The sequence below is a fragment of the Podarcis vaucheri genome, assembly GCF_965113315.1.
Source record: "Podarcis vaucheri genome assembly, chromosome: 4".
In the NCBI taxonomy this organism is placed as follows: domain Eukaryota; kingdom Metazoa; phylum Chordata; class Lepidosauria; order Squamata; family Lacertidae; genus Podarcis; species Podarcis vaucheri.
The window spans coordinates 42635650-42662093 of NC_138762.1; the positions used below are offsets into that span (position 1 = coordinate 42635650).

Genomic DNA, 26444 nt, shown 5'->3' on the forward strand with positions numbered 1-26444 from the left:
TTCTGAGCGCTAATGGTAGACCATTACTTTAAATCGCTACATGAATCAGGTGGGGAACCTGAGGCCCTCCAAGTGTTGTTGGACTCCAGCTCCCATCAGCCCCAGCCAGTATGGCCAGTAGTCAGGAATGTTGGAGGTTGTAGTCCAATTTCCAGAGAGCCACAGGTGCCCCGGCCCTGACAAGCAATTAGGGTAACATGAACGTTTTCAGAAAGAGACAGGCGAATGGTACTTTTGAGGATTTTGTTGATCCTTTTATAATCTAAAACAATGTAAAGTGGATAAAGTGAACTACTTTCATCTGCAAACCTCATCCAAGGGTGCAGATCACTGTAGTTAGGACACAATTATTTGACAAAAATAGCTTTACATACATGTTTCTGCCAGGGGTTGGACATGATGACCCACAAAGCCTTCTCCGCTGTGGTACTATGAGTCAATAGCTATTTAAAAATCTCCACTAATTACACCTGTAATGGCATATATAGATTATACATTTGAGTATTTTGACGGGTGGTGGTGGGAAATAACTTAATCATGATGGCTATAATTCCTTCAGTATCAGAGGCAATACCAGTTGCAAGGGGCCATAAGTGGGAGAGAGCTATTGCACTTTTGTCCTATTTGTGGGTTTCCCATAAGCATCTGGTTGGCCCCTGTGGGAACAGGGCGCTGGCCTAGAGTAGACTTTGGTCTGATCCAGCAAGATTCTTCAAAGTAGAAACATTGCTTTAGATTTTTGAAATAAAAGAGACCAGTGCCTATTGTACTAATCTTTCTGTGTCTGTTTAAAATTTCACTTTATATAACTGAGTATGCCTAGGAGCTTTTGCTAATGTTCCAATAATGATATTTCTTCTGTTCCAGGAAAACAGAATGTGAGCTGGGTGCACCTGCAGTTACTTATGCAACATATCGAGGTTCTGCAAGAATTAAGCAATTGCTTAAGAAACAAGCGGAATTGGAGCAAGAAAAACAAACCTCAACCAGCATTAACAGCACTACAGCCAAAAACAAAGAAAACAGGACTGTAAGCCTTCCAGACTCAGAAACTACTACAACAAAGAAAGAATCTTCGTTGAAAACAAACTCGGGACCTAAGACTAACGATGACACAAAGGATTCACAAGCAAACGTATTTTTGGCAGAAATGGATTTGGGGGGAAATTCTCTGGATGTCTTGGGCAATTGTGAGCACAAAGAACTGAAGAACAAAATTACCTTGTTGACAGAAATGGAAACAATCAAAAATTGCATTGAGGAACTGGTTTCTGTGAAACATACAGCAGTTTCCAGCACACCAGAACTTAATAGGAACCTTCTGTTGAAAGCCAATTTCAGTTGCCAGAATAGAGATGCTGTTAGTATGAGTTCAGAAAATAGCAGATTGCTTGAAAATAGGGAGGAGGTGTTAGGGGAAATACAAATGGAGATTCAGTCAATCAATGCTACCACTGTTGGCTTTCAAAAAGGAATGCAGTTTTGCGCTTTTTCTAACACAGAAACAAAAGAGACAATGCAAGAGGAGTTTTTTTCGCACCCCAAAGTAGACTTAGGTGATAATGAGCAACAGTTGCTAGAAAACAAAGGTCCCTGCAATAGTTGGACTGGGGATCAATTCAAACTAAAAGAGAACCAAACATTGCATTTGAATAGTATTATAGGTAGGGGACAGGCAGTTAGCAGGGTAGAAAGTGAAACTGAAGAATCACACCAAAAAGTGACAGAGCAGAACGAGAAAAACATGCAGATCATTTCACCAGATGGGCACTTACCTCTCCACGAACAAAAAGTTGGAGAAGAAATGCAGTTGGTGTTGCAGGATACAAATTGCAAAAAAGGTGATATATCAGCAGGAGTCGGTATGCTTGCTTCAGTCCAATCCAAAGAAATGGTTCAAAATGTAGATATATTTGGCAAAAGCGATCTAAAGTGTGAAGAGGCCACTGAGCCCATTGTACTTACAGATACACAAAACAATCATAACTTCCCCATGACGTCTGAGAATGGAACTAATAATTTTACCAATGATAATTTGTATGTGCCTGTGACACAATTTGACCATGTTAGAATGACAGGTGCTTCTCCTAACACAACTGAGGTAAACCATGCCAACACATCCTTGTTAGCTGCTGAATATGAAAATGTGGTGTCTCGGGTGGCATCAGCTTTCTTAGAAACAGGTGGTACCAGCACTGAGGAGGCTGTGGGCACTATGGATGGTGCCCGTCTTATCCTTGAGGCTAAAGATGACAACTGCCATATTTCTGAGAGAGTTGAGGATGAAACTCTGATCGAAACATTGACTGGTTTACATAGTCCTCTTCCTCTCGCTGAAGACAAAACCAAGCCCATCAAATTAGAGAACTCAGAACTTAAAAGCAACACAGGCACTACTACAGTGGCCAAACCTATATCTGCACAAAAAAATGATCCATTAGTTGATGAAATAAAAAATCAAACTGAAGCAAAAATGGCTTATGAAACTAAAGAGGACATCTCAATAGGTCTACCTCCTGTCTCTTCTTCTAAAGAGGCATGCTTCCCCGAGATCTCTCCTCCTGTTGTGAAATCAGAAGAAAATAGTTATTTATCATTTCCTTCTTCTCCGTTACGTGTCTTGGTCAGTAACTCTTTCATCTCTGGAGATAGCAAAATCATTTTGGACGATGTGTCTAAACCCGTCCTTAATTCTGAAGATCACAGTTTGTTGGGGGCTTTGTGTTCTTTGGCTGATAAACAGGATTGCACTAACCAGTCTCTAAGTGATTCTGCAGGGACTATCAATGGTCAAATATGTTGTTCTGCCTCTACATGTGAAACTAACCAAGTTATCTCAAAGTCAGAGGACTGTGGACCTGCGAGCCTTCTTATTGCTGCTGAATTTGGGTGTGCAGGTCAAGTTCCTGGTACTTTTTTGGAATCTGAAAGCATTCCTGAAACTAATATTACCTTTGACACAGCTGAAATTGCTGATAGTAGAAGTGAGATTTTACTGCGCTCTGAAGAAATGAAGGATATGTCTGCCTCTTGCTTGGTAGACTCTAGATCTAACCTGGCAAAAGAGGATCTTCCTGTTTCTACATTTGAAAATGTATATACTTTCAAGCCTGTGTCACCCATTACATGCTTTAAAGATAGCTCAAAGCTTAGTTCTCCTGCCTGTGAAACATCAGATTTTGTTTTAGACAAGAATCATTCTCTTCCTATTGATTCTGAAGAAAAGAAGGGCAAGGTTTCACCTAAATATAAACCAAATAGTCTACACTCTAAATCAGTGTCAGAAGCAGAGTACCCAGTCCCATTCTTGTCCCCAGTTGCCTGTGATGTGGAAGCTACAGGACCTGCAAAGATTGTACTAGGAATGTCTTTCACTACACAGCAGAGAAAAGAGGAGCAAAGAGCTTCAGGCCAGCTAAATCTTCACTACCTTGCTGCTGCTGCTGCTGCTGCTGCTGCTAATTCAAACACCTTTGAAATGGGTGATCAAGCAATTACAACTTTGTTTACAGAATCAAGCAGCCAGTTTTCCGAGGAAGCACTGAATGATGTTGAAACAGGAAGGCAAGTACAAATTAAATCCCAAGACTTAACTGTTTTGCTCCAAAAGGCTGATGAAATAGTTGATGCAGTTCTGCGTTTAGCCATAGAAGAAATAAGATCAAAGCAAGCAGCTGGCGTCTGCCAGCCTAATGACATTAAGGACAATTTATTAGGGCTCAGCCTTCAAAAAGATCAGAAAAATAGAAAAATGCTGTCAGAATCAAAAGAAATGCAGTCAAGGAATTCATCATTAAAGCATTTTAATGAGGGTTGTATCAGAAAGCTTTCTGAAGTTAAAGCAAAAGACACACTTGGCACAAATATTAAAGATGAAAAAATACCATTTGACATTACAGATAAAATTGACCTACATAGTTCAATAGCACTAAAAGCGAAAGAAATAATTGATGATGTTATTAATGCAGCCATACGAAAAGTGACATATAATCAGCATGAGGACCATCTGAGCAATGGCATTCTTCAAAATTCAGCCCTTAAGTCCAACACTGAAGCATCAAAGAAGCTTACTACTGATACTGAATTAACAGCTAAACTTCCCAAAATAATTGAAGAACCTTTAAATTTAAGTCCAATATATGGAACTTCAGTATGCGATATAATCAGTGAAGGTAAAGTAGCAAACTCCTCAGCATCTTTGTATAGTAATATGAAAGACGACCACAAAGAAATAACAGGTGGAGAACAGAAAAATGAAAATGACTGGTCTGATCCCACAGCTACTATAGAATGCAGCCCTCCTATAGTCAATGGCAAAAACAGTAAACATGTCAATTGTACTATGTGCATGACAGATGCCGGTGAGGAAACGAAGTGGACAATTGATGATAAATCTGAATATTCCTCATATTTAATAAATGAAGAAACTGTAATGGATGAAGTGCATTTTCCACCATTTGGACCTTTAGATTCACTTGGAAATAATGTAGGGAAGAATCTGCCTGAATATGTTTTTAAAGAGGGTGACTCTGCAGAAGTTGTAAGAGAGGAACCATGTGAAAAATATTATGAAATAGAACGTGAAAAGGTCTGTGGTAAAATGATGAAAGCTTACGCAGTGCCTCAGAATGTTTGTAAATTTGGTACCCAGTTCAGTATGTCTGAACGGCCTGTAATGAACAGCTCAGCAAAGATTGGCTTGAACTCAGATTTTTCCTTTAAGAAAGAAGCAGTCGTTGAGACAGGTTTAACAGTGCTCAAGGAATATTATCTGGATGTTGATGATGATTGTGGAAATGGAGAGAAATCCCCCAAGTTATTTGCTTCTTCTCCACCAGAAGAGTTGGACAGCAGTTCTTTCACCATTTTGTATGAAGGTGCTCTTCAAGATAATAGCTATTTCTTTTCAACAGAAGAACCAGATCATCCCTTATCATCCCCTCCTGACCAATCCCTGGATAATAATCAACATTTTCTTATGTGTAAAACTGTAAAAGGCAAACTTGAGTCTGTCCACCCTTGTGAACAAAGCAGCCAATTAAACAATCTTTCTTCAGAAGCATTTGTGACAGTGGAAGCAAAGCGATTCAGTGTTTACCCTTTCTCTTTGTCTCCTATATATGAAGATGACAGTTCTCAAGAGGACTTGCTGTCCGCTGATGGCTCACCAGAAGGTAATCCTATTGAAAGAGCCAACCAATCCTTGTCAGTCTTATCACTTCTTCAGTCAGTGTCTGAACGGTTAAGATCTAGCAGCCAGTGTAATGACGAAGAGGAAGAGAATATTTGTGAAGAAAACAAACCAGAGGATGAAAAAGAATCATATCTTTCCAGTCAGGGGCCAAACAGCTTGTGCACAGCAGTCCCAGAAAACATTCATGAGAGGAGATACTCACATTTTCTTTCTAAGGAGGCACTTAACGCAGAAGAGACCTTATCTTTAAGTTCAGTGCCTTCAGCTCAGCTTTTACAAAAATCTGATCGTGGCATACGTTCTTCTTCAAAGAGTATATACTATGAAAGTCTGCAGAGTTCAAGAACTTATTCCAGCGAGAAGGGAACTCGATTTAGGAGTGTTTTGGTGCCAAAGGATCAGCAGCCTGAAAGTAGTGGCTTGCAAAAACCGGCAGCTTTTCAAGTGGTAAGGTGCTTTTCATTAATTTTATATGTGTAATGAAACTATTAAATGAGCATAATGGGGTGGGGTTGTAGGTGTACATACACACATACATTTAGAGTATCCTATTTCATGTCTTTGTGTGAGCGTGTTCAGTTTTAATTGTGCCAGACATTTCAGTTTTGGTTTTGTTACTAACACAGTTATTATTGGGGTTATGTTCACGTAATAATTAAGCTGAGGCAATAGGCATAAACACCAATCTTTGGGGTAAACACATTGTGGAGAGAGAGAATTTCTTATATTCACGGGCTATTGTCTGGGGGCAGTTTACAGACATAGTGTGGAAAATTACATTCTTTCAGTTCACCCAGTGTAGAGGGGAATCACAGTACACTAGCCAGGTGAAAAGAAAGATGATGAATTTCACTTAGCAGAAATGCCTGTTCTTCCCCAGCAAGGTGAGGTAGGGTGAGGGAAGGAAACTTAATGCATGAATCTTAAAATAAGGGTAAGAATATATTGGCAGGTATGTTTATGTTTCCATGTGTGCTGCACCAAAGACGATGAGGACCCCTCATCTTCTATTGAATAATATGAGGGGAGTGTTTTGCATTAACATAAACAGCCACACAGGTCAGGAATCATAGACTTACTAATGTTTAATCAACATTAGCTCCAGACACCTTTATGACAAATTTTAATGATGTCTCAAAAGTTCATTCTTTCTTAGGGCATCACCCATGTTTGTGCTGAAAGCTTTACAATCAGGTTTTTATTTGATATACCAATCTTGTATTTTAAAACACTTGTAATAAGTTTCCACACTAGCTTGTCAGCACTGATTTTCACCACTAATGAAAAATATTACTATTTAATTTAACAGAAAATGCAAAGACAGTTGCCCCGCATCCACCAACTGGGTACTAGCGGTTGGACTTGATGACCCTTGTAACACATGGGTATCCAGTGCAGATGTTTTAGCAGAGCGTTCGCACAGCATTGATTATTTGCCCTCTTCAGCAGTGTGCCTGCTGCATTGTGCAGTAGCTGTAGCATCTGGACCAGAGCACATTGCAGTATCAAGGCAATCAGTGATTACAGTGGCTGGGCTATTCTGTATTCCAAATACAGGCATAGCTGGCATACCGTATAAACCTGGTAAAAGGCACTCTAATCTACAGAGGATACTTTTGCCTCTAAGGACAAAGCTGTACTCTAAGCTATGTACCTGCTCCTTCAGAGTGAGTGCAACCCCATATGGAACTGGCAGTTGGCGTATCTTACAAACACAGGAGCCACCTACCCACAGAGGCTTTACCTTCCCAGGAGTCAAACTCATCCAGTCTAATCTTGCATTCTTCCACTGCCTAGCACAGCCACACACCTGATTCAGATGCTGTGGAGAAATAGATCTGTGTGTCATCCATAGATGTAACCCCATAGAGCAAGTCCAAGGGGGCCAAGGAACATGTTCCTAAATCTACTCTCTGGAGTCGATTGCACAGTTATGAATAGAACAAATGTAACAGAGTGCCTCTGATACCTATCCAGGAGGATACAGTGGTCAATACAGTGGTACCTCTGGTTACAAACTTAATTTGTTCCAGAGGTCTGTTCTTAAGCTGAAACCATTTTTATCCTGAGACGCACTTTCGCTAATGGCGCCTCCTGCTCACATCCTGGGGCAAAGTTCGCAACCAGGAGCAACTACTTCCAGGTTAGCGGAGCTCGTAACCCGAATCTTGCATAACCAGAAGCGTTCGTAACCAGAGGTAACACTGTAGTATCAAAAGCCACTGAGAGTAAGAGCAACAGGGTCACACTCCCCCTGACCCTCTCTCAATAAACGTAATCCTTGAGTCAGCCAAGGGCGATTAACTTCTAAAACCAGGCCTGAGCCCAATTGACGTGGATCCAGATAATCAATGTCATCTAGGACCACTTGCAGTTGCTCTGCCACTGTCCTCTGCACTACCTAACCCCGAAAAAGGGTATTTGTAACTGGCCAATAGTTATTACACACCATTAGAGTCCCACAGCATTTGGAAGCCATGAGGATGGCTATCCCTACCTTAAAGGCATACTGCTTAAAATATCTATTGTTGGTTCATTATAGCACTTAAATAATTATTTCCTCATTTCACTTTCAGTGTCCTGTTGACAGGGAAGGACTCAAATGCAATCAAAGACCAGGAAAAGTGAGTGTGACCTTTTCACCATATAAGCAAGTATAAGATACTGACTGTTTTGCCATGTACATTTGAGTGAAGCAGTGAAAAGTAGGTAGGTAGATAGGGAGAGAGAGAGAGAGAGAGATTCTGCATTTTCCTTGGATGTAATTAAGATGATTGTCGGCTAGATTCTACTTTTTCCTTGAATGTAGTTGTTGGCTAGAGCAAACAACGAATAAAAACTTTGATTAGTTAATTTAATATGAAAAGTATGATCCAACTTTCACTGATTTTGCTCTATTTAAACCAGTGATAATATACTAGTGTAAATGATTTGTGGATGACCCGTTTGATTTTTTGATTTGGTTTAGACTGCAGTCCTATATACTTTGAAGCAAGTCCCATGAAGTAAACATGACAAAGACCTTAAAGCCTTTATAAAACTAAACACAACAAGCAGAATATTTGTTATATATGGGAAACTGAATTTGCTAGTGTTTCCTTAACACCATCGCATGTCATTTCAGATGGTTATTTGTGATGTTCACGGCAACACAATTGAAATTTACCATGATGTGGTAGATGCTACAGCCTGGGTGTTTTCAAAAGAAGCACTGATCAGAGTTGTCAGAGGATGGTAAGGAACATGCACTTTATGGGTAAAGTGTTATTTATGTACCTGATTTTAGTGAAGATAAATCAGGTTCCCTAAGTATGCAAATGTTAACATATATTGTAGTTAATTGTCATCCTATGATGAAATTAATATTTTAATGAACACTTGCTGTTTTTCCATTGTTTGAATAATTACAGTTTTGTTGATTTGATAGAGAAATAAATAAAAATACAAATTTATCAGTTAAGGCAGGGATAGTCAATCTGTGGCCCTCCATATATTGTTGATTTCCAGCTCCCACACACCAGCCACGTGCCTATAGTCAGGGATAATGGGAGTTACAGTCTAGCAATATTTGGAGGGCCACAGGTTTCTCTAATTTAAGGGAATGTTCAGTTTTGAATGCTCGGTTTTTAATCTGAAATTTAAAAATATGTCTTATCTGAACTGTATAAAATACTGTTACATTTCTATTGCAAAGAAGAGAAAGTAAACAAGTGTATGCTAAGTTATAGAACATCATATTTGAAGCATGTGAATATATTCAGGAATTTTGAAAAAAAAATAGTAGTGGGTTCATGTGCAGGAAAATGGTTTAAGGTACAGTGGATGCTCGGGTTGCGAACGTGATCTGTGTGGGAGGCACGTTTGCAACCCGCAGTGCCGAGTGTGCGCATGCGCGGGTCACAATTCGGTGCTCATGCGCAAAGTGCGATTTAGTGCTTCTGCACATGCGCCAAAACCCGGAAGTAACCCATTCCAGTACATGCAGGTTCGGCGTGGTGCGCAACCCAAAAACACGCAACCTGAAGCGTCTGTAACCCAAGGTATGACTGTATCCAGGTAAAAGAAATAGTATACTGAATAACAAGTGTTGGAAGTGTCATAAAGAAGTGTGTATTTCCATTTTTGATGATTTTGTAAGTTTAATAAGCAATAGAAATGATTACTTGTAAGAGACCCATATTGGTTTCTCTATTTTATTTTATTTTTACTTTTACTAAAAATGTTTGTCTGGTTCCACCAACTGCAGGGATGTGGGCTCTGAAAGCTTTCCACTGAAGTAATGTGGCCCACAGTCTGAAAAAAGTTCCCAACCCATCTTACATGATTATAGCTACAAGGCTATATCATCCTAAGCTTTGGAAAACAGTATCTGTTCTTAATATTGCTGAATATGAAGCTGAATTGTATTGATACACATAATGATGAAATTAACCAAGTACATTAGACTAAAAAATCAACAACACAAAGAACATTTTTATTGTCTTATGCCAAATAAGGCATATATTCCAAAGTTATAAATCATATAAATATTCTTTAAAAGGTATAAACTACATATAAAAGAATGGCGATAGCTCAGTGATAAGAGTACATGCTTTGCATGCAAGAAGTTCCAGATTAAATCCTAGGAATACCCTGTCTGTAACCCTGGGTTGCTGCTGCCAATAAACAATACTCTGTGAATAATAATACTTAGTAAATAATATTGAATTAGAAAGACAAGTGGTCCAATTCAATATTAGGCAACTTCCTGTGTTCTTTCCATTTGTAAAACTGAATTTGTGATACTGAATGTGTTATTTTATACTAACAATGAAATTGAAATTAAAAAGAAAGACATACTTGTATGATTACATAGCATCATTGCATTGAGAGTTCTTAGTGGAGTTGTTAAAAAATAGAGCATTAAATGCTTCCCCATATTATCACTTTGTTAAACAGTAGTTGTTTCGGGACTGGGGAGGATCCACATCTTCCCCTAAAGTAGTGTTTGTTTGGTAAAGAAAGCTCCTGGAAAAAATGTGACTTGGAGTGCTACATGAAACTCATGAGCATTATGGAAACATCTCGGATATTTCCTGTGGCAGCAGTAGTGACAAGCAATCCCACTCCAGGGCCGTGCACCATTTGGAAACTTTTAATGTTGAATGTTTCCCCTGCGTTTTATCAGACTTTGGAGACTGTGTCTGTTTATAGATGTCCACCCCTCATGATGACAAGCACTTTGCTAATGTATATTACTTGCAAACCATGTTATAAATAGTTTGTACCATCTCCAGAAGGATTTCTAATTGCACAAATTTCAGATGACAATTTATAAAGCGGCCTCCGAGTCGGTAGTGGTTGGCAGGACTTTGCTCACCTACCTCCCCAACAGAGTGTTTCTGCTGGATCCTGAGAGGGGGAGAGGGGAGTCGCAGGGATGCAATGCAAGGTTCCTGCCAGTGCATCTACACTGCACAGAGCTTCCCCTGTCTCGCCCTTCCCCCTCTCGGGAACTGGCAGACACACTCAGCGTTGGGGAGGCTGGTGAGCTACCCTGCTCTGCCTGTGCCACCCTGCTGACCACTTTTGCTCTCTGTGTGTGTGTGTGTGTGTGTGTGTGTGTGTGTGTTTCAGCAAACAGTCATACCTTGGTTTTTGAACAGCTTAGTTATTGAACGTTTTGGCTCCCGAACACCGCAAACCCAGAAGTGACTGTTCCGGTTTGCAAACTATTTTTGGAAGTTGAATGTCTGACGGGGTTTCTGCGGCTTCTGATTGGCTGCAGGAGCTTCCTGCAGCCAATCAGAAGCCAAGCTTTGGTTTCCAAACGTTTTGGAAGTCGAACGGGCTTCCGGAACGGATTCCGTTCGACTTCCAAGGTACAACTGTAAAGAAATAGTACAATTTGTAATAAAATTAACCATGGCTTCTTACTAGTATTTGTGCTATGTTAGCTACCTCGTGGTAGCATGTTTACAGTGTTGTGTTTATTTTATTAATATAGCTGGATTATGTATGAGAAACCAGGATTCCTGGGTGATAAATATGTTCTAGAAGAAGGAGAGGAGATGCTGCATGATCTGTTGAATCCTCACAGTGAAAAACATCAAAAGAACTTCAGAGTTGGTTCAATCAGACAAGTAGTGAAGGTGAGTTGTGAGAAACAGATTCTACTGGCAATGACAGTAGAGTCCATTTCACTCCTCTCTGCTCCTGTCCACCACCATCTGTTAATTCATTTATTTTGGTTTAGGTCACACCCACACCATACGCTTATAGTCATGGCTTTCCACCAAAGAATACTGGGGAATGTAGTTTGTTTTAAGGAGGGTGAGAGTTGTTAGGAGACTCCCCACAGAGCAACAGGTCCCAGCACCCTTGACAAAAGTACAGTTCCCAGAATTCTTTGGGGGAAGCCATGACTTTGGGGGGAGCATGTTCTGAATGTATGGTGCAGATGGCATCCCTTTTAGAGAAGACCCAGAACTTCAGATACCTTTCTCAATCTTTCTTAATGCTGCACCTCAGACTTCCCTTTCCATATTGCCCATGTTAGGCATCTGCTAATGCAGTTGCTTTCATGAAAGTTTGTATTTTATAGTGCTTATTCTCATCACAGTCATATCCAACAGCTCTTTAAAAAATAACCTGGCTGTAGCTCAGGGCACTGAAGCAACAGTGGTGCCCCACCATTGTCAGTACTCCTCTCTGCTGTGTACCATTCTTAACCTCCTGTTTGAAGCCCTTTTCATGGAACCATGTTTTACGGGATGTAAATAAATACAGTCAAGGGATGCACAGCTCATACAGTCATGTTTGTTTTTGTTATCTGATGTGTTCTGCAGGATTGCAGTGTTCCTGAGATTGAGCTTTACCCACAAGATAGCACAGATCATGCTCCTGTCTGCATCCAGAGTGCAGTTGCTAATTTAGAAGAACTGGAAGTCAAACCACATACTCTTTATGTGAAAGCAGGAGTGTGAGTGCAGGTTCCATTATATATACATCAGTTTGTGAACCTATAAAAACATGTAAAATGTCAGCAATCAACAGTTGCTAGCTGTTTGTAAGGCGAAACGAAGAAACAAAATAATGGGGTGTTTCAGAAAGCAGCAGTAATTTCCAATTTATAGCATAGATTATTATTTTGCTTATATTCTCTAGGGGGAAAAACCCTCATAAATTTAGATTACATTTTAATTTAACAGGGGCTTGCACCCAAACAGGCATTGTCCTGTTTTTAAAATAACTGCTTTCCTAAAGACAATTTCTTTTGCCATCAGTGTAAGATAAACATATTTGGCTTAAATTAGTTCTGTTTGCTAAAATTTTCCTGTATTCAGTACAACTATGGCTGCACCAAATCTTCATATAGAATACAATGTGCCACAATATTCAACTAAGCACTCCAAAGTGTTCTTCCCATCAATTCTTTGCATTTGTTTTTTTTTAACCTAGTCATTGCCCCTCTTGACAGCTGCCACTGCATCATTTTTCTTTTAAAATGAACATTTTCTGGCAGGAATCACTTTTCCAGCACATATCCACATATCCAATTGGAATTAGCACCACTATTATTTTACAAAGTCAGTTCAGAATGAAGGCAATGGGTTTGGGGAAGGAGGAAGTGCTGCGGAAACGTTTGTCTCTATTGGCGGCCTGCCTCCAAATCACTGAAAGAGGGCATATTTGCAACTTTCAGCTCAGCCTTAAATACAACTGTCATGTTGTCTAAAGCCATTGCTTTCATTATTATTTTTAATATGCTATTTTGTAAATGCTATTGCTTTATTATTGTTACCGTTAAAAGTAGCACAAATAAAATCTGCCTTGGAATCTTTAGAAGGGGACAACTGGCCTTTGGATTTCGTCAAAATTCTCTGTTCTCTTTTTCAGCTATTTGAATTTCTGTGTCAGCACTTCAAGCCATAAAGTAGCCTAACTATACACAGAATCATGGGACTAATACAGTGGTACCTCCGTTTTCGAACGTAATCTGTTCAGGAAGACCATTCGAGTTCCGAAATGTTAAAAACCGAAAACTCAAAACGGAAGCCTCAGAACGGAAATCTTAATACAGAAAACTCAAAACAGAAGCTGCATTTCCTGTTTGACTTCTAAGGCGCATTTGAAAACCGAAGCATTTATTTCCAGGTTTTCAGCGTTCAAGTTCCGAAACATTTGTCCATGGAGACGTTCGAATACAGAGGTACCACTGTATATTTCTAAATGGTCAACTATTTACAGCAATTATGCTGCTGAGTGGGTTCCACATGGAGAGGAGACAATTAAAAGGCAATATGATAGCCATCTTAAAATATATGAAGGGCTATCACATAAATGATGGAGGAGCTTTGTTTGTTTTCTGTTGCTGCAGAAGATTGAACCTGAAGTAATGGGTTCAACTAGTAAGAAAAATAATTCATACTAAGCAATTAGGATGGGAAATCCTGATGGTATGAGCAGTTTGACCACGGAAGAGACTGTTCCAGGAAGAGGTGGACTCTTCTTCATTAGAGGTTTTTAAGCAGAGGCTGGATGGGAACCCTTATGGGATTCTGTACTAGTGAACTTCCTGCATTGGAAGGGAGTTAGACTGGATGGCATTTAGAGCCCCTTCCAGCTCTCTCATTATGTAATTATTTTCTGATGCTAGTAGTCAAAATAGAGCATTGGGCATTATCCAATGTTTTCAGGGGCAATACACCTCCTGAATACTGAATTAAGCAACAGGACGAGTGTTGTTTTCCTTCATGCTTTTCTTATGGGCTTCCCAGAGGCATCTGACTAGCCATTGCTGGAGACAGAATGCTGGGCTAGATAATTCTGCTGGATCAGATGAAAGGTTCATTTTTATTAATTAAACTGCACATGAATCAGCACTGTTGATTACTTTAATTGGGTTAATCAGCCACTTTCTCCTCACTTTAATAGATGGCTTGCCTATTCAGACATTAATTACAAAGGAGAGGTGATGGTTTTGGAAGAAAACCACAGCCCATGTGAAATTTCAGCAGCTGATGTAAAATCTCTTCATCCGTTGAAAATGGTGAGGCAGTAGTAGTTTTTCAACCGATTTATACACCAATCCATCCTCTTCTGCAACAATCGTGCATCTAAATCAGAATCTATTCCATGTCTGAGCACCCACATTGACTGAGATCAGCCAGGACACAGATCTGATTCAGTACACCATCTTCTGAGTCTTGAAATAAGCAAGAATTAGCCTTTTGGTTAATAATTTCTCTAGATTAGATTTGACATAAGGCATTTTGTTTGCCTGGTGCTCCTAAAATCAGAACTAGATGAGAATAGACTTATAAAGTATTTATTCAGATTAATCATTTTAAAAGAAAATAAGACTCTAGTACCTAGTAGTTACTGCAAAGATCTGCGCTATAAAGGATCATAACAGCCTATGTTTGCCTTTAGTGGATGTGATGATAGGTGGAGTTGGAGATAATCTGTTCTTAACATTCCCATTAAGTTTCCAGAAATGAAATGAATGAAATTAGATACGTATAAAGTTGGTTTTGGATTCATAGAAATCTATCTCTTTATATGCCCTATGAACATTTTTGCCACTGTCAACAGCCATCTCCCCTCAAAACCTGCCAAAGATAGGAGTCCCTTTTGCAGGAAGTAAAGATGTTCAGGCCATGTGAATACTGTCTTTCTTCATATCCGCATGTTGAAGAATTCCTAATTCTTCTGGAACAATCAAGCACTCATAAACATGTTTCTTATTTTGGAATCAATATTTAGTGCCCTTTTAAAAGGCATGTTGATGATATCAACAGTGAGAGGAATAAAAAAGGTTTTATCCACTCTGAGCATGGAGAAGCTCTAATTAATATTCTTTTATTTGTTTCTTTATATAAAGGGATTACATACCATCCTTCAGCAAATTTTGAGGGCGATTTGCAATAGCACTTATTCATATTTGCATAGAACTAATGGAACTGAAACATGCATTTGGATTTTACATACCTGATCATTTGTTATTTTGTTTTACACTATAGGGTGGCCTGAAGGTTCAGATGCCTACGAACATTAAGGTAAGTATGGATCCTGGCAACAGTAAACTAATCTGTTTTTAAAGGCCTTCAAGATCATAGAATCCTAGAACTTAAGGGTTGTCACTTATGCCTAACTTTGCTATTCCATTAAAACTATGGGATTGAATCTAGAGGTGCCACCCCACAAATGGGAGAGCTTTTTCCATTCACAGATGTGACAGTGAGCTAGCGGAGGCTCCCAGTTGAGAGAGGTTCAGGGAGATGATTTTTGACATTTTCTTCCTTTCCCTCTGCAGTTCCTGCACCATCTCCCACCCGATTCTAGAGGGGCCCAAAATTTCACAAAGCACAGGAAGCAACCAAGGGAAGGGGGGGGGATGACAAAAAGTGTATTCCTCCAGTATGCACAAAATTCTGTTCTTGAGAACTCTGGATGAAAGCCATAGAGTTGTAACAGATCACTAGTCATTCAGTATGATCCCTGGCCAAGCTATTCATACACAAGTTAAACTCAGATTAATTCATGCCACTTCAGATCATTGTGTTCCATAACAGAACACATACAGAGCAGATGCACCACAATTAAGGTACCTGGGGTGAAAAAAGCATCAAATGATTGAAACTGGATAAGGATAATTTCATAGACTATACAGAACATAGACCTGGATCTGAAATGTATTTTAAAGGATCGACTATTTCACATTCTGCAGATGATAATATATGAGACCCCATACTTTGGAGGATGGCATAAAGAGCTTTCTGAAAATACTGATTGTTTTCCAAACCTTTTTGAAAATGCTGATGATTTCCAGGGAATTGGATCAATACGTGTCATTGGTGGAATGTAAGTACAATTTCATTTCCTTTTTAAAATTTCCTTGCAAAGGTTCTCTGTGGCCTACCTGAGGCTCAAAAGTCTCTCATCTGATCTGTTATTCTGCGAGCATAGGAAATCCGAACTCACCCAGTTAACCCTGTGCCCTGAAACTCATCACAGTAAACATTAACAAATTCATTTTCCATTGAAATTGATGTCACCATCCATTTCTATTTACTTTGTCATGTGTGTCATTTTATTTAGAACATTTGGTGAACTATCTTTTAAAAAATTACAATCCAGATATGTTTACAACCATGTTTACATTAAAATTGTTTAACTTTATAAATAAGAATATGATTAAAACAGTGGATAATAAACCATTTGCTACCTCAACATGAGAAAACACTTGGGTAAATAAAAAATGTAGACTACCTCACTGGGGAGAGTGTTCCAGAGATGGATTACCACAGCTGAAAAAGCTCTTTCCACAATTATCATCTAACTCACTTCAGCTCAGAAAGCAGGGGAACCTCCAGAAGCATCTCTGAGGGGATTTTAGTGACAGGCCTTTAGGTCCTCAAGGACCAAGTAATATAGTGCTTTATAGGTAAGTACCAGCACTTTCAAATTGTGATTGGAAATGGATCAGTAGCCTCTGACCTGTCCACTGGCAAACATTGAATCCCACCCTTAGTATTAGAAGTACAACATATGCCATTCATGAATGAATCGGAACAATCAATCTGGCATGTGATATTTATGTACAAAGTAGTAAGTATGGAATGGTAACGTAAATATGAAAAAATGCATCGAAAGGTTGGTATAAATTAATTGAATATTAGAATGTAAAACTTAGTATAAAATATAAGGAAAGTTGTTTTAGAAGTAACATAAGCAGAAATTGATGGATGAAAACTGACATATTTCTTGTTATAATTATGATTTTCCTTTTCTTTTCACCTGGACACCCTCTGATATTCTTTAAACAGGAGCTTTTCCATTATCCATTATGCATTAATACATGGATCATTTTGCATACCAATGTTATTTCTCAGAATTATTATTTTTTTAAAGAAAAAGCTGAAGCCACTATATCTGTTGGAACATGGTATTTTGTATGGATGGATATCAAAGTTGAATACTTAATGACTGTTGGTATATTTGTAGCTCATTTAGAACTATTATACCGGTTTTTTCCTTGTGTGTTTTGCAGATGGGTTGCCTATGAGAAGGAACGATATAAAGGCCGGCAATACTTGTTGGAGGAAGGAGAATTTGAAGACTGGAGATCCTGGGGTGGAGTGAGCAGTGTCTTGCTGTCTTTCAGATTTTTGCAAGCTGTAAGTACTTCTTCTGGTCCTCAAGTCTATTTCCTTCTTCAACTCACCCCCTTTCATTGGCATTGTAGATGAAGGCATACAGATGAATACATACAAATACATTATTTTTATAGTTGAATGGGCTTTTGTGCTCGGGAGGGTTGGTTGTGATAATTATAGTTATTTAAGTGATAATTATTTATTCTAGAGTAAATCTGTAGAAAATCTGTTTCCATTTAACAGTTCTGCAAGTATCTTAACTATAGATTTTTCTGAGACCCAACGGTCACTAAAATGATTTGGGGTGTAATTGTATTATTATATCTACTCCTATAACATGAGAGAAAGCTCTAATGTAAGAGGGTTGTTTGTGTTCTACATAACTCTTTTGGAGACAGTTTGACATACCAATTATTCTTGCAAAGCATGAAAATAGAGTAGTTCCTAGGCTGAACCTGACTCAGATGTTTGAGTTAAGCACCTGTGTGGCAGGGTTGTTGATAACAGTTCTTTTTCTGTAATGTTAAATGTGGCTGCAATCCCATCATCACTCATTTGGACCTAGATCAGTAACATCTAGTGTACAACTGGCAGGTAAGTAGCTCTGGAATGGTGCCATAATTTTTCTTTTCTTTTCTAACCACAGTCTTGAAATTGTGACTGCTGAATTCAAGCAAAGGGAGAGGAGCCCCCTGAATAATAAAGTTCATTGGTCTCTAGCAGGGGCAAAATTGTTGTAGATATTCAAACACTCATCTTTCACATACTGTATAACTGATTTCATTTAAGAATGAGGCAAACTTGCAATCGGCTGCAGAACTTTTACATAAAGACTGTGCCAAAGAATGTTAGCGATGTCAAAGAAAAACCAAACACACAAGTTGTATGTTAAGAAACAGCACTGTTAACATTTCATTGCTCAGGAACAATAATTGCATTTACTACTATTTACTCTGATTAGGGAAATACATTTTAGCTTTGGATAGGGCCATTGTGATGATGAACAGAAAGATATGGAGTGGAACTTGTTCAAGGAAATTCCGCAGGTCAAGAGTTGTGTGGCAACTGTCCAGATAACCTGATGAAAGATTCTTCTTTCTTTCAAAGCAAAGTCAGCTCTAAATGTATATGTAATATCTGAAGAATACTGCTGGTTCATTATTAAATAACAGCTTTATGTTGTTTAAAGAAGGGGGAAAGAGGATATTGTATCTAATGCTCCCTAACTTGGAATTCCAGGACTTCATGGAGTCTGCAATAACGCTTTTTGAAACGGATGAGGAAAATGGCAAGTCGTTGGACATTGCCAATCAAGAAGTTCCTGATTTGGAAATGGCTGGATTTGGCTCACTCACAAGATCAGTTAATGTGAAGAGTGGAGCGTAAGTTCTGTTTCAAATCTCGGTAAAGTAAGAAATAATTACCATATTTTTCGCTCTGTAAGATGCATCTGACCATAAGACGCACCTAGTTTTAGAGGAGGAGAACAAGAAAAAAAATACTCTCTCCCTCTCTGCATAGCGCCCCTTTGCGAAGCAGCAGGAGAAATGGATCCCCTTCTGTTTCTCCTCCCGCTTTGCTGAAGGGGCACTGCGCAGAGTGGGAAAGCTGCGTAGCGCCTCTCCAGCGAAGCAAAGCCAGGTGAGCAAGAGGGATTGGTGCGCACCAATCCCTCTTGCTCTCCTGGCTTCAGCAAAAGCAACGCGAAGCCTCTCGAGCGCAGCGTTGCTTTCGCTGAAGCCATGGAGCCTGCATTCGCTCCATAAGACACACACACACATTTCCCCTTACTTTTTAGGAGGGGAAAAGTGCGTCTTATAGAGTGAAAAATAAGGTAACTTGCTTGCATTCCAAATCTTTCTTTTTTTCTCTTTATTTAGTTATCATTCTCTGCTTAACCTGCAAAGTTACCTATAAGTGATATCAATGGCTACTAGCCACAATGTCTATGTTTGGCCTCCACTGTATGCCAGTTACTGGGAGAATGTGGCCATGCTCAGGTCCTGCTTTCAGGCTTCCCTTATCTGACTGGCCACTGTGAAAACAGGATGCTGAACTACAGGGGCCCCTGGCCTGATCCAACAGCCTCTTCGTCTTGTGATATATGACTGCAAATAGAAAGAACTTTTTGGCTTCACCCATAATTATAATTGGCTAATAGAAATGATGTCTTTTCCTGTGGCTTTATAGGCTAACTGGGAAATCTGTCTAGTGTCAGATAACATTGAATCACAACACATAAATTTTAAATGCTTGTTTTAAATTTATATTTGATGAACAAATGAGGAATGGACAATTCTTTTAGAGCAGTATATGAATTACTAGTATATCTGAGTAGCTGCCTCATGAGTTTGAGCCTCAGAAATTCTCTTGTTTGTTACATCTAGATGGGTTGCCTATCAGCAGAAGCACTTCTGTGGAGAACAATATATACTGGAGAAAGGAAAATATAAAAGTTTTTTTGACTGGGGAGGTTCTAGTGAAACTATTATGTCAATTCGTCCAATTAAGTTGGTGAGTTATCACATTTGGTGGGAAACGGTGTATCATTCGCTAAAAATACTTTATTGTAATAATCCATAAACCAATGAGACAAATATTTTAAAGCTCTCGTATAACAATGTAATAGTGAATTCCATCTACCACACACAGAACTCACACTTCTTGTGGTTTTGAAATTTATTTACAATTTTCCTATCATACTTTGATTTTTGTTGTTGTTGCAAGTTGTTCTGAGGTGGAATCAAATTTAAGTAGTGTCAAGATGTGCTGTCATGAGGATATTTTTAAGAGAATAATAAATAGTTTGTTTGGGCCAAAGGTCTTAATAAAAATTATGTTTCCTTCCCCCCAAAAGTGTGCAGTCAATCCATAAGTTGTGTTTGTGTGGGGAGGATTCAGTGTGCATACTCAGCGGCAAAGGCATATAAAGCCAACCTTGTGGTAAAATCTTCTGCCAATGACTTATAGAAAATCCGTATTTTATCGGACACACACACACAGTTTGAATAAGAAGCTTTCCCAAGTTTCTGCAGCTTATCTCCTTACAGAGGAGGAAATCAGAACAGAATATGCCATGTACATATTAAGCGTATCTATGAATCCCATTTCATTTTTGCTAAGTATGCAAGTAGAAAATGAAGTTGAGCCTCCATGATGAATCAACAGTTTCTCAATAATATACTCACATACTCAATGATATACTCATATTTCTATTTTATATATTTATGCTTTTTATAGGAGCCACTAGGAAATCATGAACCCAAACACTGGGTAAGTTCTTGTGAAATCACAATTATTAGCACCATTAATTTTGTGGGATATTGGGGTTAGATCAAGATTTACCCTTTTGTGAATGGAAGTTGCCCTCTGGAGGAAGCAGGTGTGGCTTTGAAGCCCCCCAACACCACCTCCCATGTATTCTAGGATAGCTCCCCTCCCACTGAGAGCAGCTTTTCAGTAGTTAAGCTAAATAGACTGTTTCAAAGGAAGGAAACTCATATTTAACTATTACACACACACACACGCGCGCACACAAATAGTGAGTTAAAACTAAACATGAATGGTAATTCCTAATATAAAACTAATCCTGGGTTTATTTTTGCAAGCAATTTCCTCTTTCTTCTTTTTACTGGAGAGAACTCAACTATTGTCCACTATTTTTTAAATCCCTGGGAAAGCATAACCAGCTGGTTGATTTTCCAGTTTCTCTTGCTCTTTTGCCCCTAAGGGTTGGTGCCAAGATTTTTTTATTATATTTTTTGCATCCTTACCAAGTTAAGCAAGTTACATGCTTACATCCAAAACTGCGGTGTTGTCTTGCTCTCTAGCAAGCTTACATAATGTTTTTCAGTTGTACTAATGAGTCCATTCTCAGTTGACTAACATTTCCTAGTCTATCCTACTGGAGCACATCCTGTGATGGAAGCCTACCACATTTTGTCAATTTCCAGGCCTAACTGGATGGTGTATACTTTTGCTGCCCATTAGGCAGTGTACTAGAAGACTTCACTTTCTACCAAAATCTTGATTTAGGCTGCTTAACCTTAATTGCATTTAATTGGGAAAAATTATATTGCATACTGCGCAGCTGTATTCCATAAATACGAACATTGCTAATAGTTTTCATACAGGCAACTGTTGTATCAACAAGTACATACTTGTTATCAGCAATCTTAGCAGAAATATCAGATCAGTTACAAATCAGTCATAATGCTATAGGGAAAATAACATGTTTTAAGTACAACTTTTTCTTTTTAAAACTTCAGAATGATAAAACACTGCTTCTCTGTGACTACTTATCGTAATATATACATTTGTTTTCTAGTTTATGCATTTATGTGTTGAAAACATTTTTTTTAATAGCTTAAAGCTTTCAGCGGCACACATTTCAAGGGATCGTATATAGATGTTACAAGAGAAGTTGCTGGTTTTGCATCATTTACACCTTGTTCTTTTAAGGTTCTTCGGGGATGGTGAGTTGATCTATTCACAATTTTTAAAGCAACTTGGAAAACAATTTCAATCTATTTTATTTACACCTTAAAAGTGAGAGAATTTTCAAGGCAGTTTACAAAAAAAATGGTGATAATGCTTTAATTATAATATTTGTTTATAAGCTGTCTTGAAAATTATCTCTCTTTTAAGCTGTTAACTTTTCAGTAAGGGCATTATATAGTTGCTAAAGCCTACAGTCAGATTTGTGCCATGCTTAGAAATAGGCCCCTAATTTCATGACTGCTAGTATCAAACTTACGCTGTATGCATTTATTTTGTGTTTAGTTGTAAGTCCCTAGAATGAAATCAGTGTGTGTTGAAAAAATTGTCTTCTGTTGATATTTTATTTGGAGAAAAACATAATAACCTATTACGACAGCTGACCTTTTCTTGGATTTATCCTTCTAGTTGGTTGCTGCATTACCAGGGGGAAACTGCTGAGGATCAGTGTGTGCTGGAAGAAGACCTCTACCCTGACCTTACTTCCTGTGGTTGTCCAGCAGCTGCAGTCAAGTCCCTTAAGCCTCTTGAATATGTAAGATCTGTATTTAAAAGGTCTGTTTTATAGCCAGCCATACTCCAGGGAAGCCTATTAAATTCCCTGTAATTCAAATTCAGGGAAAATAGCATCTTGCAGAGAAATTGAACAGTTGGGCTGCATATGCACACAGATATTAGAGAGAGAAAATTAACTTACTGAATAGTACTTTGTTTGGTGCGGTGGCAAGGAGATACTTTTTTAAGGGCAAAGTCTAGTGCACAGGCAGGCATTGTTTGTGGTGAGTCCTACCAAGCCTCCTGCATTGTGCTGACAATGGTCCTGTCCCAGTTTCATGTCTTTGTCAGAAGAACGTGGTAATATGGCTAATTGATAGAGGTTTCCCCTCTAATTTTATTTACATGCCAACTGCATGTTCAGGTGACTCAGTTGTCCTGCGTTTGGAGCAGTAGCAGCAGTGCAGGCAGGAAGCAACCATCTAATGAAATATTTGTTTGGATTTAAACAAATGATCTCCAACCTATAATTCGTGCCAGTGTAATTTCTGTGGGTTAAACCACAGAGCCTAGGAGTTGCTGATCAGAAGGTCAGCGGTTCGCATCCCCGTGACAGGGTGAGCTCCTGTTGCTCGGTCCCTGCTCCTGCCAATCTAGCAGTTCGAAAGCACGTCAAAGTGCAAGTAGATAAATAGGGACCGCTCCGGCGGGAAGGTAAATGGCGTTTCCGTGCGCTGCTCTGGTTCGCCAGAAGCGGCTTAGTCATGCTGGCCACATGACCTGGAAGCTGTACGCCGGCTCCCTCGGCCAATAAAGCGAGATGAGCGCCGCAACCCCAGAGTCGGCCACAACTGGATCTAATCGTCAGAGGTCCCTTTACCTTTTTAATTTGTTGAAAGGTTGCCAGGTCCACCCTCCCACTCAAATTTCTGACAGAAAAAAAGTTTTGCAGCTTACCAAGCAATCCGTAATAGCAAGAACAGGATTAGCATATGATACAGCAATAGCCACACTGGTGTGATGCTGCAAGATTCTTGTGACTGACACCATAATCCTAATTTATGTCTAATCAGTCAATCCTACTGAATTCAGTGGGGCTTACTCTTCGGTCATTGGGGTTAGGAATGCAGCCTTGTTTAATGGGGAAAGGATGTGTTAATTGGTGACAAATGCAAAGTGGGTAGCAGCAAATATATACCAGGTTTATTATTTCCCTGCCATAATCACAGGCAATGATATATGTTACCTGACTCGAGCAGTTTCTAAACCTTCAGGTTAGGGCATAACTGAAGTTTTTACAGGTTAAATTGCCCGTAGTATGTCTTAATTGCCTCAAGTAGACTAACTTTAGTACCATGTGTATTGCTAATCTTAATAGCTCTTTGTTGCACTAAGAACAAACTGGGAAACTGGTCCCCTTTGTGTTCAGCATTGTACTAGATTAGTTTTACTGTCCCTGAGTGTTTAAAAAAATGTTTTGAAATAGCTTTATAGCTTTCACCAATGAATAGGCTAATTCTTCTCATCTTATCGCCTGCCTATTCATGATTGTCCCTTCTCTCAGAGAGAGAGGGGGGGAGGACAAGGAGGAGGAGGAGAATGATAACATTTAAAGACTCAGTCTCTCATTTGGTCCATTCCTTCTATGCTTCTGGTGTGCAACTATACAGTGGTGCCTTGCAAGACGAATGCCTCGCAAGACGAAAAACTCACTAGACGAGTCGTTCCGCAAGACGAATTTCCCTATGGGCTTGCTTTGCAAGACGAAACGTCTTGCGAGTTCTTGCGAGTTTGTTTCCTTTTTCTTAAAGCCGCTAAGCCGTTAATAGCCGCTAAGCCGTTAATAGCCACTAAGCCGCTAACAGCCGCTAATAGCCGTGCTTCGCAAGACAAAAAACCACAAGACGAAGAGACTTGCGGAACGGATTAATTTCGTCTTGCGAGGCACCACTGTATTGTCTTTTGGCTGTTTTGCAATGTCATTTGGCCCTTATTAAATTCATACTGTTAGAATCCAGCTAATTTGAAATTTGTTGAAATTTGTTAAAATTTTAAGAGAGACTAGCATTGTTAAACCATTGTGTTGTGTCCTCAAGAGGCTCTGTGGCAGGAAATTATGACCTCTGTACAAGGAGGAACTTCCCCTGGTTTCATTTACAAACAACATGCAGTTTAGCAGTATCATGCACTTGCTGTTCTAGAAAGCTGCTTTTAGCAACAATGTTAGATGTTGATCTGAACACTCAAGAATGCAGTAATGGGCAGACATTATTTACTTCTGTGCACAATTGTTTTGAGCCTGTATTTTATACATTGCTTATTTTTGTATTGTGCTTGTTTTTAATTGCCGAAATGGTTTCTTCTGCACGTGTCTACTGCAAAAGTACTTCATTTTGGCTAGAGAAAACAAAAATGGTTCTTAAGCATCTCAGTCCATGCCCAGTTCAGCTGAAGTATTTTAGGCAGTTAGGTATCATCAGATGTAACTGGAATGTAGTTTACATTTTTATGGCATTGCTGACTTAGAAGACATTTTAAAAGTACAGTGAGTGGTACCTTGGAAGTTGAACAGAATCCATTCCAGAAGTCCGTTCAATTTCCAAAATGTTCAGAAACCAAGACATGGCTTCCGATTGGCTGCAGGAAGCTCCTGCAGCCAATCGGAAGCCGTGTCGGATGTTCAGGTTCCAAAGAACATTCTAAAACTAGAACAATCACTTCTGGTTTTCGATTGTTCGAGAGCCAGAACGTTTGACTCCCAAGGCATTTGAAAACCAAGGTACGACTGTAATTTTACTCATCCCATATGAAGAGTCCAGTTGGATCAGTCCGAAGGCTTCTCTAGTACAGCATCCTATTCCCACAGTGGCCAAGAGAAGCCCATAACCAGGGCATAAGTCCAATAGCCCTCTCCCATTCATGAGCCTAGCAACTAGTATTCAGAAGTATACTTAGTCCATCCCTGATGGCTGTTTGTTTATTTTATGAAGTGCTGATTAATTGATTATGCTTATCAGTACAACCAGCTTTTATTTGGTTTCTGTTGCCAACAGAATCTAAGGTCACTTTTTTTAGTTGTTTTAGTTGGATTTTTATTTTATTTTAAATCTGGCTAGGATTGAAAGTAAACACAAAATGATATAACAAAAGATATGTGATATTAAGCTTACATATTCATAATTACTAGAAGCTGCCACATTAACAACTGTTGATATAGCTTTGACAATTTCTCAGTCCTTGATATAGTTGCACTAGGAAAAAATAAAAGGATAGTTTGAGGAAGACTGTATGGTCCAACTCCAATTCTTTGATTCTATGAAAGTCTGTCATGTAGGTCAGAGTTAAATAGAATGTTATCTGTGGAACTTTGTCACCTGAGCAGAAAATAATGGCCAGAGCTGCTGTTGTGCCTTTGGCAGAAGTGTAATGAGCAGGGATTAGCAGGAGAAGCTTTTCATGGGATAGCAATGATTGTTGTTGTTGTTGTTGTTTAGTCGTTTAGTCGTGTCTGACTCTTTGTGACCCCATGGACCAGAGCACGCCAGGCACTCCTGTCTTCCACTGCCTTCCACAGCTTGGTCAAACAGCACACTATCCAACCACCTCGTCCTCTGTCGTCCCCTTCTCCTTGTGCCCTCAATCTTTCCCAATATCAGGGTCTTTTCCAGGGAGTCTTCTCTTCTCATGAGGTGGCCAAAGTATTGGAGCCTCAGCTTCACGATCTGCCCTTCCAGTGAGGACTCAGGGCTGGTACCTCCTAATGAGTGCTAATCAATTAGGAGTTGAAAGTGCAGAAACAATGGCCAGTTTAAAAATTGCCAACCCTAATTGTTTGACAATTCCGCTCATGATGTTCAGTGGGGGTTCCTCCTAGGTAGGTGTGCCTAGGACTGTTCCACAATCTCTGTTGTTGCTGACAATGTTGTTGTTGTTCATCCAAGTTTACCAACAATTTTGAAAACTGTTCTGATCCTCTAGGCCAGGCTTCCTCAACCTCAGCCCTCCAGATGTTTTTGGCCTACAACTCCCATGATCCCTAGCTAGCAGGACCAGTGGTCAGGGATGATGGGAATTCTAGTCTCAAAACATCTGGAGGGCCAAAGTTGAGGAGGCCTTCT

The 26444-nt window shown here is 39.3% G+C and overlaps 1 protein-coding gene across 1 annotated transcript in view; it reads left to right on the forward strand.

The window, feature by feature from the left end:
• The window catches only part of CRYBG3 (crystallin beta-gamma domain containing 3), a 60128-nt gene that overhangs the window by 26552 nt on the left and 7132 nt on the right, over positions 1-26444 (forward strand). Inside the window, exons 4-17 of the mRNA XM_082221199.1 lie at positions 868-5641; positions 7771-7818; positions 8319-8428; positions 11181-11325; positions 12022-12155; positions 14111-14225; positions 15199-15234; positions 15906-16039; positions 17229-17355; positions 18574-18716; positions 19722-19848; positions 20575-20607; positions 21700-21809; positions 22240-22366. Of these exons, the coding sequence (XP_082077325.1) occupies positions 868-5641; positions 7771-7818; positions 8319-8428; positions 11181-11325; positions 12022-12155; positions 14111-14225; positions 15199-15234; positions 15906-16039; positions 17229-17355; positions 18574-18716; positions 19722-19848; positions 20575-20607; positions 21700-21809; positions 22240-22366 (6163 nt within the window). The remainder of the gene's footprint in view (positions 1-867; positions 5642-7770; positions 7819-8318; positions 8429-11180; positions 11326-12021; positions 12156-14110; positions 14226-15198; positions 15235-15905; positions 16040-17228; positions 17356-18573; positions 18717-19721; positions 19849-20574; positions 20608-21699; positions 21810-22239; positions 22367-26444) is intronic.